The sequence below is a fragment of the Schistocerca americana genome, chromosome 3 (genome assembly GCF_021461395.2).
Source record: "Schistocerca americana isolate TAMUIC-IGC-003095 chromosome 3, iqSchAmer2.1, whole genome shotgun sequence".
NCBI classification, from domain to species: Eukaryota; Metazoa; Arthropoda; class Insecta; order Orthoptera; family Acrididae; genus Schistocerca; species Schistocerca americana.
In genome coordinates, this window is record NC_060121.1 from 632,359,831 (window position 1) to 632,380,567 (window position 20,737).

The following is a 20,737-nucleotide window of genomic DNA, read 5'->3' on the forward strand; positions in this document are numbered from 1 at the left end:
CCGATCTTTACCGAGGATGTAGAGCATATATTGTTACCACCAACTTTCAAATCGCGCCATGATCACCATTCAAATTTAAGGGAAATAAGAGCTCATACTGAGGCATTCAGACGTTTTTCCCTCGCGCGATCAGCGAGTGGAACAGAGGGGGGAGGGGGGGGGGGGGGGAGAAATATGACTTTGGCGCGAATTGTGCCCTCCGCCACACATCGCTTGATGGCTAGCGGAGTATATATGTAGATGTAGACTGCACTTTACACGTGGATTGAAGAATTCAAAAGCGGCTAAAAAATGTGAAGGACTAGGAATGAGCTGAACGTCCAATCGGAATGAGCAAGCCATTGCCGTGATTTTGACCAGTTCAAGAGGAACATGAAAAGAACTCGAAGTAGAGTACATGTGCAAAGACGGGAATTGCTGCAGGTACTCGACTGCCTTGCGAATGAAGGTGAAATGTTTCTGAAACAAATCACTTCTGAAGATGAAACATGGGTTCATCGTTTTGAACCACGAAGCAAAATGCCCGGGCATGGAGTGGAAACGGGCCGGAGCTCCAGCCATAAAGAAATTCAAGAGCCAGCTATCTGTCGGAAGAGAGTTGGCCAGAAAATTTTGGGACGCAGAAGTGCTCATTTTTGTACTATCACCTGGAAAATGTACCTTGCAACGAGATGAAGCATGCATTTAGAAACAAATGCGGAGGTCTAACGGCAAAAGGTTGGTTTCCTCTTTTCCGCCCGTCCACAAATCGCCACTCTTACCATTCACACTCTTCACAGTACACATCCTGCAGACAGTCTTAATCTCATCTTATTGGGTTTCCATTTGTATGGCATGCTTAAACATCGTTTAAGAGGTCATCGATTAACCTTCGATGTAGAGATGAAGGAAGCGGTATATGCGAGTACGTGGATAACTGCTCTATGACGGTATTGCAATGCTTGCGCATAGGTACAGCAAGTACGTGGAAAATCAGTGTGACTATACTGAAAAAAGACGTCGTTGTAGATTTTATAGTGTTGCAAGAGATTAAAAAAGTTGTGGAGTTGCTTTTGTCACCCTCGTACAGGGGTCGGACAAAAATACAGAAAAAACAGCGAGAAATGCATGCTCGAATAAAAAATGCAATTACTAAACAAGTCTGCTGATTGAGCTGTTGTATTTGACTAGGAACGGTACCTGTACAACGTCCTGAACACATCGCACGTGTCTGTCGTGATCAGAACAGTGTTCTGTGCTGATGTCATTTAGTCACACCGTTCCAACTTCTGGCAGAGTTTACGTTCCAATGGCAGGGTTCGCTGATGACTTCGGCAGCCATATTTTTGTATTCCATGAACCACAGGGCTACTGTGCAAGGACTCATTACTACCAAGGATTATGTGGCTATGTTGGTTGATTAGTTTCATTCCACGATAAAAAGTTTGTTTCCCAAATCTCGTATCTGTGTTCCAAGGTGAAAGAGCCCCTGCTGACATAGCTCACATTTTCCGTGACTGTTTCTATGAGCACGAGGATGAACTATCGCTTCTCACCTGGTGATGTCAGTCACCAGATCTCAACGTTACGTCCCACAGTGATGCGCTTTGAAGAGAAGGTTGCACGATCGCTATCCACCACTGTTGTCGTCACGTGAACTTGTCACTGTTTGGCGAGAGGAGTTTCTAACGTCGATCAGTTGTAGAATTTTGGAACATGTATTATGTTCGAGTATAATGACTTTTCTGGAGACTAGAAATCTACTCTGTAGGAATCAGCATGGGTTTCGAAAAAGACGATCGTGTGAAACCCTGCTCGCGCTATTCGTCCACGAGACTCAGAGGACCACAGACACGGGTTCCCAGGTACATGCCGTGTTTCTTGACTTCCGCAAGGCGTTCGATACAGTTCCCCACATTCGTTTAATGAACAAAGTAAGAGCATATGGACTATCAGACCAATTGTGTGATTGAATTGAAGGGTTCCAAGGTAACAAAACGCAGCATGTCTTTCTCAATGGAGAGAAGTCTTCAGAAGTAAGAGTAATTTCAGGTGTGCCGCAGGAGAATGTCGTAGGACCGTTGCTACTCACAATATACATAAATGACCTTGTGGATGACATCTGGAGTTCACTGAGGCTTTTTGCGGATGATGCTGTGGTATATCGAGAGGTTGTAACAATGGAAAATTGTACTGAAATGCAGGAGGATCTGCAGCGAATAGACGCATGGTGCAGGGAATGGCAATTGAATCTCAATGTAGACAAGTGTAATGTGCTGCGAATACATAGAAAGAAAGATCCCTTATCATTTAGCTACAATACAGCAAGTCAGCAACTGGAAGCAGTTAATTTAATAAATTATCTTGGAGTAGGCATTAGGAGTGATTTAAAATGGAATGATCATATGAAGTTGATCGTCGGTAAAGCAGATGCCAGACTGAAATTCATTGGAAGAATCCTAAGGAAATGCAATCCGAAAACAAAGGAAGTAGGATACAGTACGCTAGTTCGCCCACTGCTTCAATAGTGCTCAGCAGTGTGGGATACGTACCAGATAGGGTAGAGATAGAGATAGAGATAGAGAAGATCCAACGGAGAGCAGCGCGCTTCGTCACAGGATCATTTAGTAATCGCGAAAGCGTTACGGAGATGATAGATAAACTCCAGTGAAAGACTCTGCAGGAGAGACGCTCAGTAGCTCGGTACGGGCTTTTGTTGAGGTTTCGAGAAAATACCTTCACCGAGGAGTCAAGCAGTATATTGCTCCCTCCTACGTTTATCTCGCGAAGAGACCATGAGGATAAAATCAGAGAGATTAGAGCCCACAGAGAGGCATACCGACAATCCTTCTTTCCACGAACAATACGAGACTGGAATAGAAGGGAGAACCGATAGAGGTACTCAAAAGTACCCTCCACCACACACTGTCATGTGGCTTTCGGAGTATGGATGTAGATGTAGATATAAGATTCTCTTGAAAACCAAGCAGGGCCTGCATTTATCCATTCAGAGAAGAGTTCAAGCTGTTTTGAATGCCTACAATTTTCTTACCGGTATTACGCGTGGACGTACGTCGTGATTTTGGTGGTAGCACATTCTTGGCTGCCCCCTGTGTATAGGCCACGAAGTATGTGACGTAGAATGTACGAATAAGTAAAGGGCTGACCTTGAATACGAATCCTGGTATGCAGGTCTTGCAGAAGGCGGCTACGATGTTGACGCAGAAGAAGGGCACCCAGCAGATGAGGAAGACGCCCATGATGACGCCGACGGTGATGGCCGCCTTGTGGTCGGACACGTGGTACGGCGACGAGCTCATGGCGGCGATGGGCGGCTGCTGCTTGCCGCCGGCGCCGGCGTCGGCCGAGTCGGCCGTCGCGCCGAAGTTGGTGCTGGCGGCGGCGGCGGGCAGCGGCCGCGTCACGGCGCGGATGTTCTTCACGTGCTTCTGCGCGTACAGGTAGAGGCGGCAGTAGATGCCCAGCATCACCAGCGTCGGGAAGTAGAAGCTGATGCACGAGCTGACGACGGCGTACGTGGGCGTGAGGTCGAGCGCGCACGTGGGGTGCTCGGTGGCGCCGTCGTGGTAGGTGAGCGGCTGCGGCGGCCGGTGCAGGCCCAGCGAGATGGGCAGGAAGGAGATGAGCGCCGCCAGCAGCCAGATGGCCGCGATGCTCGCCACCGCCACGCGCCGCGTCACCCACCGCCCGTACCTGCCGGCACCGGCACCGACAGCTGCAGCCCGGCTCCGAACTGGAAACGTGCTCACACAGGTACACAGCTCTCACTACTGTCGAGCCGCCTATGAAACTATCTGACAGGTAGAAGCGCTACTGCCGGCTTTCAGCTGCGTAACTCTAAAACCTGCACGTGGAAACAATTGGCGCTTATATAACTGCAGGAACACGAAGCTGCAACTCCCAGCCCACTGCAGCTGTATGAGATCCTCTTAGGTCGACTCGACAATGGTTACGTCACCATCAGTTGCATTTCAATTGTGCGTAAGTGCAGTGCTTGCCGGAAGGCAAAGCTCGTCTTGCAGGGTGGAAGTAGTCAAGTAAATGAAAACGTGAATTATTCATAGGCTTCCATTCGAAAGGATGCGTAACGCTGTTTAATGGAAAAGGAAAGACGGAAGAGAAACGTTTTGAAGCAGGAAAAAAAAAAATCCGTTTTCTCTGAAAAGCTGCAATAGGAGGTCAAATTTTCTTACTAGAAGCAGAATATCACAAGGTGATGTATTTTATCTGAAAACGTTTTTATATCTGTTGACCGCTAAATTTCTGGACGTTAATGATTCTACAAATACACGGGGGTCTGGTTAGCTGTTATAGCAGAGGTGGTGCTTGTACCGTGAACATTTGTAAGGGGCATGTGGAAAAAACGAAGGAAAGAAAGTGACAGTTGGATGTTCGGTCAAAGTCGAGTCGTGGATGTCAGAGACGAAACAAGTGTTCGGATTGGAGACGGATACAGAAGGAAATCAGTCGTAGAATTCGCCTGAAGAACATTATGGAAAACTGGATGGTTAAATGGATATTTGTACAGATGAATCCCAATCCGTACACTAATACTTGTCGGCCTGTGAGATGGAATCAGACGCTAGACTGTAGCACACTTATGTGCAGCAAGGCAATAATAAAAAATTCTGCATGGAAATGCGCATATCAGCCATACATGTTATTAAACAAAATACGAGCTTACGGTGTTTCGGAACACTGTGCATACGGAACAAATTAAAGTGGAAAGGCCATATAAAACAAATCGTAGGGAAGGCAGATGCCACACTAAGATTCGTTGGAAGAATCAGTAGAAAGGAAACAGCTTGCAAAATGCTCGTTCTACCGATACCTGAGTGCTACTCGACACTGAGAGCATTAATGGCACGTGTGGCGGGCGGCAGTGTATGTTGTGATGCAGAGCACGCATAATAGTGTCAATACATGCCGCGGACGTGATTTAGCAAATTAAACAAATTAAGAGTTGATTGTGTATTGTATTCTTGTGATTGGACCTGTGTTTCCTTCTGTACGTTAGGATATTGTTGTATCATTGCTTTACGTGAATCTAATGAGCTGTCTTCCACGTTCTGTGTAGGAAGATATTCAGCGTTGGTAGCTTCGTAGTGTCGTCTGTATTCGAAGGAAAAGTTCTCGGGTGTCGGTAGTAGTAGTAGAGAAAGGAGTAGTTAAAGACTGTATTACTGATCGTAAATAATTAAAGTATTCTTTGGCACTGATAGTTTTTTCTGATTCTGGCAGAGCATCAAAGGTTTTAAAGTGTATGTTGTTGTCTGGTGGCGCATTCTTCTGCCAGATTCAATTTTTTATGTGTCTAATCTTGTACTTTTGTTGTCAAAAGGATATTTCGTGCATGCTTAATTCGACACTGCATAAATGCTTTCGGCACACACTGCTGGAAAGAAATAGTACACCCTATTAGAGGTTTCCTGTTTCCTCAAAATTTATTGTTGCAATAGTACATACGGATTACATGAAAGGATTACATTTACAGATCAACAGCACAAGTGGTTCTGAGGTATCAGGTATCGAACCATGCTGAAACATTCGTATTAGAACGTGTGGCAATAGGGGCGCTGACACTGTCATCCAGTTCATCATACAGACGGAGAATCCTGTCCTGGCCCACGTCGTTATGCCACGCTTGCTAGACCTGTTCACGTAGTTCTGTTAGATTTGTCGGCTGACGAGCATCACGAGTCATTTCCCTTGCCATCATATCCCACGGTTGCTCGGAGGGTGACACGTCTGGAGATCGTGACGGCGAGGGAAGTTGCTGCACATGTTGCAGAGCGTACTGAGCTTCACGGACAGTGAGTCGGTAAGCATTATCCTGCTGGAACAACACATCACCTTCTTATCGCAAGAACGGATCTAACAACATTCTGCACTTACCGAGCGCTGATTGGCGTCCCCTTAAGGCCACAATGTTACCATTTTCAAACTTGCTCACTTTGCTGCATGAGCTACGAGTGCGGTCGCTGTGGCATGGTTGCCTGCTTGCTTCACACATTTGTACCACACTGAGCCTTCTGTCTGTGAGCATTCCCTATTAACGAGAAGAGAAAGCTGGCGCTCGCCACTACCCTATCTGTTGGCGGGCGACGTTGTAACCATTATCAATACACTACTACCCCCCAGGTGTAATATGCCGTCATCGGATCAAAATCGACGTCGTATTTCCAAGTGTACTAATTTTTTCCCGGGCACTGTTTATTTATTTTATTGCAAGTGGTTTCTGTTCTGTTAACTGAAGCAATTAATGGTAAATAAAGTAATTGATAAATTAAGCACCACGATTGCACAGCTCCAGCCCGAACCTCACTCCACCTAAATACTACACTAATCAAGCGAAATGTGTGAAGAGTTGTATAGGATTGTTATTTGGTGCATGGACAGTCAGATGACTTTGAACGTAAATAATTGTAATGTATTGTGCATGAAGAGACGACGCTAGAAGAAAGCCGTTGCGTATTACAGGGAGGTTTACGGCTGGAATTCCAAAAGGGTACGATCCAAGTACAGTCAGTGAACGTGCTAATTTTTCCCAAAAATGCCTCGTGGAACGACCGTGACGTGACTCTGAAAAATTACATCTCTTACGGGCCGGCCGCGGTGGTCTAGCGGTTCTAGGCGCGCTGTCCGGAACCGCGCGACTGCTACGGTCGCAGGTTCGAATCCTGCCTCGGGCATGGATGTGTGTGATGTCCTTAGGTTAGTTAGGTTTAAGTAGTTCTAAGTTCTAGGGGACTGATGACCACAGTAGTTAAGTCCCATAGTGCTCAGAGCCATTTGACCCCCCATTTGACCCATCTCTTACGGAAGTTTATCGACAGTCGTTCCACCGTCTTACGCAAGACATCAAAATTTAAGTTTCACGTGTCGTCCCATACAAAGGCATTTGGCAAAAAGAGTGGCGCATTGTCTAAAGAGAGTGCATGCTCTGCACCTCCTACAGACTCAGCTATGCTGCGGTACGGGCAACAGGTGCGTCACTGTGTGGGGTGAAATGGCACGGCAGCTGCAAACGGCCGCCACATTCGAAGTACAAGAGGCAAAACGTCTAAACTGCACAACGACTCACTGTGAAAGTCTGGTGGTGTTGGGATCAAGTGAAATGCCGCGTCCAACGTAGCGAAATGGTGCCGACAATTTGAGCAAGGCGGCACAGATGTGGGTGACGCTGATAGGGTAGGAAGGCCAAGGATACCTACAGCGACTACGGGTGACAGACGACGATGGTGAGACAATCGACGAACTGATTTGCAGCAGTCGCTGATTCTCCGACGGTGAAGGCGTTCAGACAGTGGTTCTCGAGTGCTTCGTGACCGAGTTGCGGATTGTCGTATTGTTGAATGACTGGTAGTACATTCCGACAGTTCTTTCCATTTGTTGCAAACAGACTTCGAGAAGAGGTACACAGCAGTTACGAATCTTCGAGCACCAAAACTAAGATCGCAACCAAAAGTACACTACGAAGGTTGCCTGAGTCACCAGATCGTGAACTGAAGGAACATAGCAAATTACAAAATTACAAACAATCTTGACCAGATAATAACCAAGGTATACACATAGACCGATAATATTCAGTAAAAAACAATCAGCAGCTATCTCCCATTCTGCCTAACTAGTATCATATGACATTACAAACCTATACTCAAACATACCTATCCAAGAGTAAGTCAGCAAGTCAAACCTCATAAAACATATAAATCTGTCATAGCCTGAAAGTGTTGAATCCAAGGACCTTCTTTAACCAGCACTAAATTATAATTATTACTCATTTAACAATAAAATTTACATGCAATATTAAGGTATCACAGAGGACTCAAGTATAGTTGGTAAAATTGCCAATACGTCTAAATTAACGACCTTGAGTAAAGTACTGTTACTATAAAATCAAGCTCTAGGGATAAAATTATTTGCTATAAACGTTATGTCTATGACATACTGCTCCTCGTAGTTGCAGACGCAAATTATTTTAACATGCTCGATGCACTCAATAAACAGGATGGAAATGTAAAATCCACTTACATAATAATGGAAACAATGGCAGCATCAACTTCCTAGACTCGATCTTCAGTACAAAAAAAGTAACGTACACATCTTCAAAGTCTACAGAAAACCGACAACAACAGACATCACCTTACACAGCTCACCTTACCACCATACGGCACACAATTATGCTGCACACAGAGCCTAGTTAACGCAACGAGCAGTAAACCAATAGACAAATATGCGAAGATTGACGAACTCAGAAAAATCAAACAAATCGCGGCAGCAAATGGCTATAATGAACCATTTATTGACAACTTCACCCAGAGAAGAAAAACAATAATAAACCAGTTCCCTTACACGAAATGAAAGAGAAAACCACTACTCACGTTTTATCAAATACAAACTCTCCTACAAACTAGCAAACATTGCGGACCACATAACATTAACGTTGCCTTCATACCAGATACCAAACAGCAATACACACTGAGACGCAACGTAAAGGCACAGAGAAACATACAAATAATCAGGCATTTATAAAATGGTATGTAGTACATGCGGAACCCCTCTATGTAGGCCAAGCTGGGTGAGACCTCCAGGAAAGATGCAATGAGCGTATGAATGTCAACCAGAATCTGTTTGAACAAAAATGCGATGATGAAAGCACTGAAAATCACAGAAAGAAATGTGCTAAGGGAAACTTTGGGACCAGTTAAAGAGAAAAACAATACAAAAGATGTCGTAATAGTGAAAGTTATACACATATTGAAAAAATTACAGAGATAATTAGGAAAAGAAAATAATCCTCTACGGCCACATCCAAAGGATGAATCCTAACATACTGGGAAACAGCTGTTTACTCACTTTGTCAAATTAAAAATGGATGATGTATGGTGCAAAGAAGTTGGGAGGAACATGGATGAACTTTAATTTACTGCACAACGTGTTGGGGAATGACTTCCACTCGGAAGCAAATTACAGGACTCCAAAATTTTCCATGAAAAACCTAAGAACAAGATAGGAGCCACTTGAACAGAAGAAAGAAGAGTGGAACATGGAGAAATGATGAGAGAAATGTGGAACAAAAGAAAGGAGAAACAGTTGAAATAATTATAGTTCATAGCGCCTCATCCATAAAAAAAGAAGAACAGAGATCTACCGCACAAATAATTACAATAAATTATCAGTAGCCAACCACGTAAAGGAAACTGGCCACCCACTCCGTGATGTTGTGAATGACCTCCATATATTACATAAAATGGGCAAAGGACACCAAACTGACTTATATGAGGAATTAGAAAAAAATCTGAAATTTTGCTTCATGGCACAATACATGTTAACACGTTTCATACGAAAATCTAGAGAGCACCAATATTAATTTTTTTGAAAGTTTCTCCAATGTTCTACGCCTATTCTATTGAAAATATTGATTTTAACAATAAAAATTGTCTTTAGCAAGTAATCATATTATTTAATATGTGCCATGACATAAATGCATTTAGATATAAATATGTTTCGTCTTCACTGTGTATTACTATCCAAACAATTGAAATTAGTTTATTTTAGCAGTTTTTGGAATGACGTAAACATCTGTATGTGAAAGTATGAAACTGTGACGTGTTTTTCACTGTGCTCTGTGTGCCAAACAATTAAATTTCCAACAAAAGTGTAAGTAACTGCGCTATTAAAATATCTAAACGTGCAAATCACTTAATGAACACACTAAAAGATGTGCATATTCCTGTACAGGACTGTATTTCAACATATAACCTCACTGCCACACAAAACAAATGTACTTAACCACATTTCAGATTAATGTTATCTACATTTAATAAGAATGCAGCTGAAAATTGCAACTTGCTGCCGAAATGCGTCGTGCTAATTAAATATTAGTAAAAAAGTGACTCAAGCAGTATAGATTATTTCATAAATTTAGAATACAGTCGCAGTTCTCAAAAAAATTCCGTATGACACGAACGAATTGAAGATAAACCTGTTAAAGCGCAGTGAAGGTATGTGATGTTTATTCAGTTATCGCGTCGTCTTTTAATATCTCGGCTGACATTAACTTTCCACTGTCTAAAAATGTCATCAATATACATATGAAAAAGTGTGGGAGATAAACTTCCCTCCTCTATTACGTTGTGGTACACACTGCAGCTGCAGACGATAATGTGTCGCATCCAATACGAAATTTGTGTTTTTTTGTAGAAAAAAATAAGAAGGCTGCTAAGACAGGGTGCTGCACGTTCTTGTGAGCGTTTATGCAGGCTACATAGGGTAGTGACGGTATGAGAATAGTGAGACTCAGCGATCGCGAAGGGTGTTAACGTGGTGAACAGCGACATTGAACTCTTGCACTCACAGGTAATAAGATTTAAATATGTTGGTATTGAACCGTCCAGCAGCTGAAATGTCGGAATGGAGGTTAGAGAATAAGTAACAAAAGCAAACTAAGTGACAGGCTATTTAAACGATCCAGTTAGGAAAAACAAATATTTGCGAGACCATGACGTACACAGCTGAGACAAGAACATCAAAAACTAGAAGACTTTTGGAAACCTCAGAAATGAAAAATCTGCTGAGGATTGTAGGGAAGACCGTGGGAGGTAGAGAGAGAAATGAAAGCATTAGAAAAGAATATTAAGTGAACTCCATTATGACTGGGTACATATGAGGTAGCATGCCGGCCGAAGTGGCCGTGCGGTTCTAGGCGCTACAGTCTGGAACCGCAGGACCGCTACGGTCGCAGGTTCGAATCCTGCCTCGGGCATGGATGTGTGTGATGTCCTTAGGTTAGTTAGGTTTAATTAGTTCTAAGTTCTAGGCGACTGATGACCATTGAAGTTAAGTCGCATAGTGCTCAGAGCCATTTGAACCATTTGAGGTAGCACGAATGAAAGGAACACAAAGACAGTGTGGTTGACTGGAAGATTGAACTCGCAAGAAATAATTTACAATACGGTAAGAGAGATATAGGCAGTCCAAGGAAAAATGATGGAGTGTCAACCATAAGGTAGACTAAGGCTTAGTGAAGGAAACGGACTTTGACCTAGCAAGAAAGGAACACTAGGGATTATTGAAAGCTGGTATAGAGTGGTTGGCGAATTCGGAGTGCCTGCTGTACCGTTTCCGATTGTAGTTAAGGTGCTCTTTCAATTTCCCTATCTGCTTCCCAAGTTATCGACGAGCAGATAAGGAAACAAGGCTAGGAACCCGGTTAGGTGAGGTAGCCGACCGCGACGTATGTCTATTATGGCAGTGCTACCTGCACCGGAAGTGCTCTATACTCACAAAAGTAACGGCGTTTAGACGTAGGCAACAGAAAATCTGAGACCTCTCTGGCTTTAAATGAGTGGAGACTGTAGAAGCGTTGTTAGTTCGAGCATGACTGCAAATTGTGATGGGAGCAACTGTACCCGCAGATTTGCCACATTCTAGGCGCCATCACCATCGTTAAATTTCATAACAATGGATGAAAATCAATATTCACACAACTATGTATTAAATATTGAAGAAAATGCTTCATAACGACAGTAGGGGTGACGTAAACAACACTAGAAGTGAATAACTAGTCCGACATCAGTTACATAATCTATGTGATGATCCCCTAGAAATGTCTGATCGTGAGGTACGATTCAAATGTTAAGGAGACTATACCAGTGGCACAATGACGATTCATTAGCCTGACAACTACTCACCCTGGAAATAGCACGTTCTCTATACCGGTGACATTGTTCATCATTTCCATTTTTCTCCCCGCCTCTGAAGACTTAGACGTTGTGTTCCAGGCCGGCAGGGCTGTCGGCAAGGCGGGTAGACTTTTTCGTTCCCGTTACAATTTTCCGCCCAGATTCCTGGATAATGTCAATCTGCCTATCTGCCTGTTTCCTACCATGAAACATAGAGCTGCCTCTGCCACAATATAACGTTGTCTTATCATTACTCGCTAGCACCAAAATGAAGGCAAGGACTGTGCGGAAAATTTAAAATTAATGGTGGTGACGTGTTGTAAATATCCCTATTAACGCTAATTATTCTGTGGGTTTGGTGCGGCTTGATGAACAAGAAAACGAAATTAAGTACTTTATCATTCGGCGTCCAAACCACCTCCCACTTCTGCATTTTTGCAATGTTATGAGGCGAATTCTGATGCTAGGAAAGTGAGACGGCGCCATGCAGAGAGATAAAGACAAATTTCAGTTGACCATTTGGAGCTGGAAGCTTGAGGGCTCTGGAACGAGATGGAGCCGCCACCAACTGGAGAGTTTCGTGAGAATCGAGCTTTGTGGCTTTGATAACTGCCGAAGCCAGAGCGCAAGAGCAGAACACTGGAAGGTAAAGCTCGCGCAATCTGTTTCGCAGCAGCACAGACGCATTCTCGACCTGAGCGCGGGGCAGCTTCATCCTGTTGTTCTCAAGAGGCAGCCGGCTCAGCTGACTGCCGCTTGCCGACCTGCCTCAGACGAGCGGTCTCGCATGCGATCTCGTATTACGTAACATTGTACCGCAGTGTTCACGCACCGTAGGTACAGGGGATGTTCACCACAATCAGGCACGCATGTTAATAAGCAGTGCCGTTACATTTTCGTCAGAATAGGTAAACGAGGAACCAAAAATCTCACTAAAAACCTTGTTTTAGACGGTTTCAGGAGCCGTTAGCAACTTCAGTCGATCAACAAAGAGAATTAACATGAAGGGAAGAAAACTTAGCTACAAGTATTTTCCAAGGTTTCCTTACTTTGGAAAGACGTGGAGAAAGGAGAAACTAATCATTTTTGGATGATATAATAGGGGACTGCTTCGTAATTTCTACACTATTCATCTTCTTTAGTTTACGTTCTGAATAACGTAGTAAGTGACCCGCTTTGTCATAGCAATATACACTCCTGGAAATTGAAATAAGAACACCATGAATTCATTGTCCCAGGAAGGGGAAACTTTATTGACACATTCCTGGGGTCAGATACATCACATGATCACACTGACAGAACCACAGGCACATAGACACAGGCAACAGAGCATGCACAATGTCGGCACTAGTACAGTGTATATCCACCCTTCGCAGCAATGCAGGCTGCTATTCTCCCATGGAGACGATCGTAGAGATGCTGGATGTAGTCCTGTGGAACGGCTTGCCATGCCATTTCCACCTGGCGCCTCAGTTGGACCAGCGTTCGTGCTGGACGTGCAGACCGCGTGAGACGACGCTTCATCCAGTCCCAAACATGCTCAATGGGGGACAGATCCGGAGATCTTGCTGGCCAGGGTAGTTGACTTACACCTTCTAGAGCACGTTGGGTGGCACGGGATACATGCGGACGTGCATTGTCCTGTTGGAACAGCAAGTTCCCTTGCCGGTCTAGGAATGGTAGAACGATGGGTTCGATGACGGTTTGGATGTACCGTGCACTATTCAGTGTCCCCTCGACGATCACCAGTGGTGTACGGCCAGTGTAGGAGATCGCTCCCCACACCATGATGCCGGGTGTTGGCCCTGTGTGCCTCGGTCGTATGCAGTCCTGATTGTGGCGCTCACCTGCACGGCGCCAAACACGCATACGACCATCATTGGCACCAAGGCAGAAGCGACTCTCATCGCTGAAGACGACACGTCTCCATTCGTCCCTCCATTCACGCCTGTCGCGACACCACTGGAGGCGGGCTGCACGATGTTGGGGCGTGAGCGGAAGACGGCCTAACGGTGTGCGGGACCGTAGCCCAGCTTCATGGAGACGGTTGCGAATGGTCCTCGCCGATACCCCAGGAGCAACAGTGTCCCTAATTTGCTGGGAAGTGGCGGTGCGGTCCCCTACGGCACTGCGTAGGATCCTACGGTCTTGGCGTGCATCCGTGCGTCGCTGCGGTCCGGTCCCAGGTCGACGGGCACGTGCACCTTCCGCCGACCACTGGCGACAACATCGATGTACTGTGGAGACCTCACGCCCCACGTGTTGAGCAATTCGGCGGTACGTCCACCCGGCCTCCCGCATGCCCACTATACGCCCTCGCTCAAAGTCCGTCAACTGCACATACGGTTCACGTCCACGCTGTCGCGGCATGCTACCAGTGTTAAAGACTGCGATGGAGCTCCGTATGCCACGGCAAACTGGCTGACACTGACGGCGGCGGTGCACAAATGCTGCGCAGCTAGCGCCATTCGACGGCCAACACCGCGGTTCCTGGTATGTCCGCTGTGCCGTGCGTGTGATCATTGCTTGTACAGCCCTCTCGCAGTGTCCGGAGCAAGTATGGTGGGTCTGACACACCGGTGTCAATGTGTTCTTTTTTCCATTTCCAGGAGTGTATATTACACTCAATGAAAAAAGAAAAAAAAACAAGAGAGTACCTTTCTGAGGCATGCAACGTATACAAAACTAGATGAGGCCTACAGAGATCTGTCACCACAGAAACATATTGAGGGGGTAGTTCCTCATACTAAAGCTAGGCAAGTAGTGCTGTGCTCGGGACCTTAGAAATGCGTGCGCCAAGTGCCTGCAGCTCACAGTAGATGGCATCAGTGAGCTGTGAGATATGAAGTATCATTTAATTGGCAAATGTAGGCAACGGTTAAATAGAAAAGCATGAGAGCTACTACAAGTCATGTATAAAACCAGTATGAAACTAATCGTATTAAAAATTGTAAATAATATTTTTACAGATGTGGTCTGAAATAACAAGCTAAAAAGTTATAAACAGAACTGGATGCTGTAATGCTGAGACCTTAAAACGCATAACGAAACCTTGAAGGGTAATGACAACGGTCAAAGTTGGAATCAAGAGATAACTAGTGATACAGATACAAAGACGTATAAAAACTGTAACGGTTAAAACTGAAATAAAATTGGAGCATTAAGTACTAGAGGCCTAAAACACTACCGCTGAGAGATGCACACACGTTTGTTTTACAAGACTTACTGCTGTCAACCCGTGGTCGATCTTGTTTTCCTACGGATGATCCTTTGTTAATGCGACTATGTCTTTTCCGGTACTCCATTGAGAAACTGTTCACGTTGAACATGTATATTTTTCGAAATATTTGTCCTATTTACGTGAAAAAATCCTGACTCCAAATCTGCGCGATAGCAATGGAAATGTTACCGACGACAGTGCTACTGAAGCGGAATTACTAAACACGGTTTTGCTGGAATTTCTTCGCCGAACAAGATGCAGTAAATAATCCAGAATTGAAATGAAGAGCAGCTGCCACCGTGGGTAATTTAAAAGCAGATTCCCGTGGTGTAGTGAAGCTATTTACAAAACCCAAATGTTCTGGTGCGCACTGCGGATCAGTTACGAAAGAACGTCGTGTCAGGGAAATGGCTCGTCGAGGACAAATAAGAAACAGATTGTTCTTTGCAGAACTTGCTATAATTAAATGCCAACTTATAACATGTGTGCTGTTAAAGTTTTCATGAGACGGTAAGAATCAAAGTATTCTCCTAATTCATATAGGGTCGGTGTAGCGTAATGAGTAAGATGTGGAGTAATAAGGGAATGACTGATGTGTTGATGGGTCGTGCATCACTAGATCCAAATAGTTTTTTTTCTAACATCGTGTTTTTTGATGGGATCTCATACGTTCTTATTTGGTTAATAATAGACATTCTGTAATATTCGGTGTTATGTTTATGAGGAGTGAGTTTCTTCGTCTGGCTTACCTCATGGCTTACCTCATGGCATGATTCAGGCTAAGGAAATTACTTTCGAATGGTTTAGTCACTTCTTGGAGTTAGATATTTTGCGCTTTCTTGTTTCTAGTCTTGAATTTCACATGTTCTTAGGACCCTGTTACCGAATAGAAACAGTGATCAAGTAAGAATGACGTCAGGGTTTCATTAAAATGTAAGAATGATGAAATAATTTTTGTCTTATATGGAGAATACTATAAATTTGATCGTACTATTTGTAATGGAAGTGTTATAAGCCAATTTCCTCATTGACTGGACTTGGTATTTTCCGGTTTGCCTCATAACATGTTCGTGGATATTGAAGTTTTTATTTATGTACACTACTGGCAGGACAACTTGACTAGCATATGGACAGGTGTGGAAATGAGCGATTTAATAGAACCAACGTAGGAATTTTACGTCGGTCCATTCCGTAAACAGTGTATGCACCCGTTGCACAGTTTCTGACCGTTCAGAAGCACGTTGAACTCGGCACGCTCAATGTTTACGTTCGAAATCACCGTCAGTGTGCCGATGGCTTTACGCCAAGACTTACCCGTGTGCTTTTGAAAATGCGGATAAGTCGCAAATGGTTTAGTCACCGAACATTTTATGCGAATATTTTTCTGCAATAAACAGAAATATTACAAGGCTAACATTTAGAGCGAAATACGTGTTTCTTCTGTCACATTCGAAAGTAATTTCCTTAACCTGAATCATGCCATGAGGTACTGGCTGTCGGAATTCATATTTTTCTAAACATAGACAGAATTACACTTCTGCTGTTCTGTCTGTTACAGGACCCTAGAGCATATTCAAAGCTCAAACAGGATAATTTTCCTGGAAGAAAACTAGCTCTTCTCAAAAAGTCAGCACGGATTCAGAAAAGAAAATCACAACTGGATTTTTTCATAAACTAATTCTTGCGAACGATGGATGCAGGTTAACAGGTAGCGTCTGTCTTCCTGGATATCCGAAAAGCGTTCGACCCTACATGTCGTCGTGGACTACTAAAGAAGATGGGATCGTACAGAGTGTCTTCAAAAATATATGATTGGTTGAAGGCGTGTTTGACTAACATAATCCAGCACGTTATACTAGACGGTAAATGTTCCAGAAAAACAAAAGTAACTTTGTATATGCCACAAGGAAGCCTAGTAGGACCGCTAATGTTTCCAGTATACATACAGGACCAACATCTCTTGGAATGAGTTCTTCTAGCTTTGGTGTTACGACATTCTTTTAATTTTTATTATAAACGGGTGTTCGACTGTGTCCCACTTGAATTAGCATAACTTCTGCATTACGACATTTGTGACATAGGGCGGGCGTTGTCATGAGGCCTCAGCATCCCTTGGTGCACATGCCCTAACGGTGGTTTGTCGACGGACGTGCTTCCATATACGCATTATCCGTTCTACAGTGGATTTCTATCGGTGCTTGTCCTTTGACAACCAAGAAAAGAATAAAAACACGTCGGTTCTGTTTGGAAGCATTCGCTAATAACGTCTCCACACCTCACGTTTCCGCAGTAGTGCACGTCGGAAAGACACCAGTGCCACAATAATCCCTTGCCTACACGTCGGTGCTTATTCAGCAGCTACAGAGTCGCGCTACGTTACCCCTGAAACGAAAACATTTTGATCGTCCTTTATAATATCATATTCCCTACTCATCGTTGGTTTCTGGTACTTCCGAAGATGAATGCGCCTTTTTCTGCCGGGGGCGTCTGTCTTGTGTGGTCACGCGCCTGTATGTGCGCAGTAGTCGTTGCTTGGATACTGTGAGAAGCAGTCGCATGCAGGCGTGTCGCACACAAATTGTCTGAAGAATTTGCTAAGAACTTAATTATTAGTTAGAAGGTATTACGTCGGTTCATAGGGTAAAAGTAATTTATGACTCTATTTATTGGTGGAAAAGTACATGAATCATTTACGATATTTATGGAAGAAACAGCATCGTGGCTGTTGTTCAGTAACTTCCGTTAGCGGAACGTATTGACATTTGAAAATACACAGAACGAGTTCTGTGAGCAGTGATAAACTGTTAAATTAAAGAGGAAATGCAATGCAGCAGTGATAATTTCAGGGTATGTTTTAGGTGCCAATCAAACGAAGTAGTATTGATTCGTATTGTTTTTCATTTTGCAAATGAGGCAAGGCCTATTTTAATACTTGAAAAGTGTAGGAAACACGTGTTTGTATTGAACTATAGGTCACGTTTACCTAGTAACGTAGCGTGTTCTCCCTGTAAAGCTTCCATTTGAGTACGGCAGCCGTAAAATTATAAACTAAATACGTTAGTGGAGCTTCACACACAATGCGACGGTTCACTAACTATGCTGTTGTGTACAGCAAAGTGCTGTTGCTGGACAGTCGTAACGAACTGCAGCAAGATGTAGTGCAATAAATGGCATCTCCTTTTAAATGTGGATAAATATCAACTAATGTCTGTAAGAAAGAACAAGAAGTAGATAATGTCGGGTTACAAGATTTACGGTGAATATCTTGAGTGGAGCATGTCACATCACGCAATATGACGGACGCATAATATCAATATTAGGGAAGGTGGATGAAAGAATGAGATATGTTAGAAGTATTCTGCGAAAGCATACGAAAGGAAGAGTTGCATAAAATTAGCTGGGACGACAGTTAGCAGTACTTTTCCAGTTTTTGCGGTCCTTATCAAGTATGCATGACGGTAAACATTGAAGGAATCGAGACACCCGCTGCTACGATCGTAACACGTCAATACAGGCTTTAGAAAAGTACGACAGAAGTGCCTGGGTAATTGAGTGAATACAACTGGAAGAAAAACGGCCAGCTACTTGCGAAACCCTCTTGGGGAAATTTGCCAACTTCTGTTCCAAGAAGGCTGTGGAACCCTTATGGCCACTCGGGATTAGCCGAGCGGTCTTAGGTGCTGCAGTCATGGACTGTGCGGCTGGTCCAGGCGGAGTTTCGAGTCCTTCCCTCGGGCATGGTGCGTGTGTTTGTCCTTAGGATAATTTAGGTTAAGTAGTGTGTAAGCTTAGAGACCGATGACCTTAGCAATTAAGTCCCATAAGATTTCACACACATTTGAACTTTTTTTTTTGGAACCCCTATGCTGCCACCTATGTATGTCCCGTTCACTACGTGAACTGCTTACTATGGAAAAACGCTAATACTGGTACGATTTACCCTCTACCAAGCACTGTACGGTGACTTGTGGAGTATATATGTATACGTGTAGAATTGCTGACGCAAACAATGAAATGCGAACACGAGAACATTGTGTGGGAGTGCTGTTTCAAACTACGGTAATCTGTACTCGTAATCTGTACTCGTAAATAGACCCTGGAATTCGTATACGTGCAGAATTACAGTGTGACGTTAAGTGTACTGCAAATGTTGACATCCATTCAACAAAGTTGCAGAATCGTTTGGCGAGTTGGAATGGAATCCATCCTATTGATATCGAGAAGGCTGGGGATGGAATTAGCCGGCAGTAGAGAACTTCTGACGGCCCTTGTGCTGCAGAGAGAGACAGAGAGAGTGAGAGAGAGAGAGAGAGAGAGAGAGAGAGAGAGAGAGAGAGAGGCGGCCTGGAGCCAGCAAACAGCTCGCGCGTCAATGGCGTGAGACGGCAATTGCAGCGCATTGGCGTCAGCGCCGTTGATAGCCCGGCAGCCAGGCCAGCTCACGCGGTTGCATAACAAGCAGGGGCCACGCCGCTCGTTTCGGGCGGTCAACGGCTCGCTTTCTGTGGAGGCTGCCATTCAGTATCATCACTCCCGTAGCTCTTTCAGGCGGAATTTACATAAGCTGCGCAACATCCGTCAAGGAATGACTCCTGCTAGTGACAGTTTTACCTACGTGTTGTATCTACAACAGACTACTGAACACAGATGATTAATTCTGATAATTACGAAAGCTGTTTTCTTCGATGTCTAATCGGTCGCGCAATTAAAATCACAATGTAAATCCTATGAATGTTATCGCAGATGTGTTGCACAGTATCTCTAATATGCCCATCGATCACGTCCGGTCACACATTTCAGTTCTGAACTAACAGTGAACATTTATAGATGCTTAGTGGCACACTCCCTGGGTGTCAAGTACCTGCTGAGAGGTTGTGTCTGATTTCATACATCCCACATAACCTACCTGTCATTCTTTTCCATCTTCACGAAAACGCTCGGCCACATACAGTAGATGCGACAATGGCGCTCCTGCAGCGTTTTCGATGGATAGTGTTTGATCATTCGTCGTACGGCTCAGACTTGGCTCCATCTGATTTCGTCTCTTTTCTCAGATGGAACACTGGCTATGAGGTCAGAATTCTGCCACAAACAACGAGCTGTTGAGCAGCGTAGGTTGTTTGGCTGGCGGGTTGGTTTGGGGGAGGGGACGAAACAGCGAGGTCATCGGGCCCATCGGATTAGTGAAGGATGGGGAAGGAAACTGGCCGTGCCCTTTCAAAGGAATCATCCTGACATTTGCCTAAAGCCATTTAGGGAAATTACACCAAATTTAAATCAGTATGGTCAAACGTGGTTTCATCCGTCGTCCTCTCGAAGTGCTAACAACTGCACCACCATGCTCAGTAGCAGCGTAGCGAATAGACAGAAAGCACATGGGTGGCTGCCTTCTATGACGACGGTAATGGAGAGTTGGTATCACACTACTACAAATGTGTTAGTCGGGGCGGCGAATATGTAGAGAAGCAGCTAGAGGGTGTAGTTAAATGTTACAAATAAAACATTTTTAATTTTCACTGTGATTTTATCTTCGCGACCGATCGGAGGAGGAAAAAAGTAAAACTTACCCTCCTACTATAAATTTGAAAAATTTAAAAGGAGGAAAAAAGAAAATAAAAAAGAATAGCCAGTAACATACTTTTAAAAAATGGGACTGACAGGAAGGGCAAAATGGTAAAGCTGGAATGGCTAGTTGACAAAAGAAAAGCTGTTGAAAACTTCGTGACTACGGGAAAAATAGACGCCGAATGTAAGAAAACTGAAGAAGCCTATTAAATAAAGAGAAGTAGCTGTATGCACATCAAGAGCTCAAACGGAAAACCAGAACTAA

General features: G+C 44.1%; 1 protein-coding gene across 1 annotated transcript in view; it reads right to left on the reverse strand.

Annotated features, from left to right (window-relative positions):
• LOC124607167 (dopamine receptor 1) overlaps positions 1 to 20,737 on the reverse strand; it is a 1,071,117-nt gene that overhangs the window by 11,167 nt on the left and 1,039,213 nt on the right. The window contains exon 5 of the mRNA XM_047139381.1: positions 3,147 to 3,693. Coding sequence (XP_046995337.1) covers positions 3,147 to 3,693 — 547 coding nt within the window. The remainder of the gene's footprint in view (positions 1 to 3,146; positions 3,694 to 20,737) is intronic.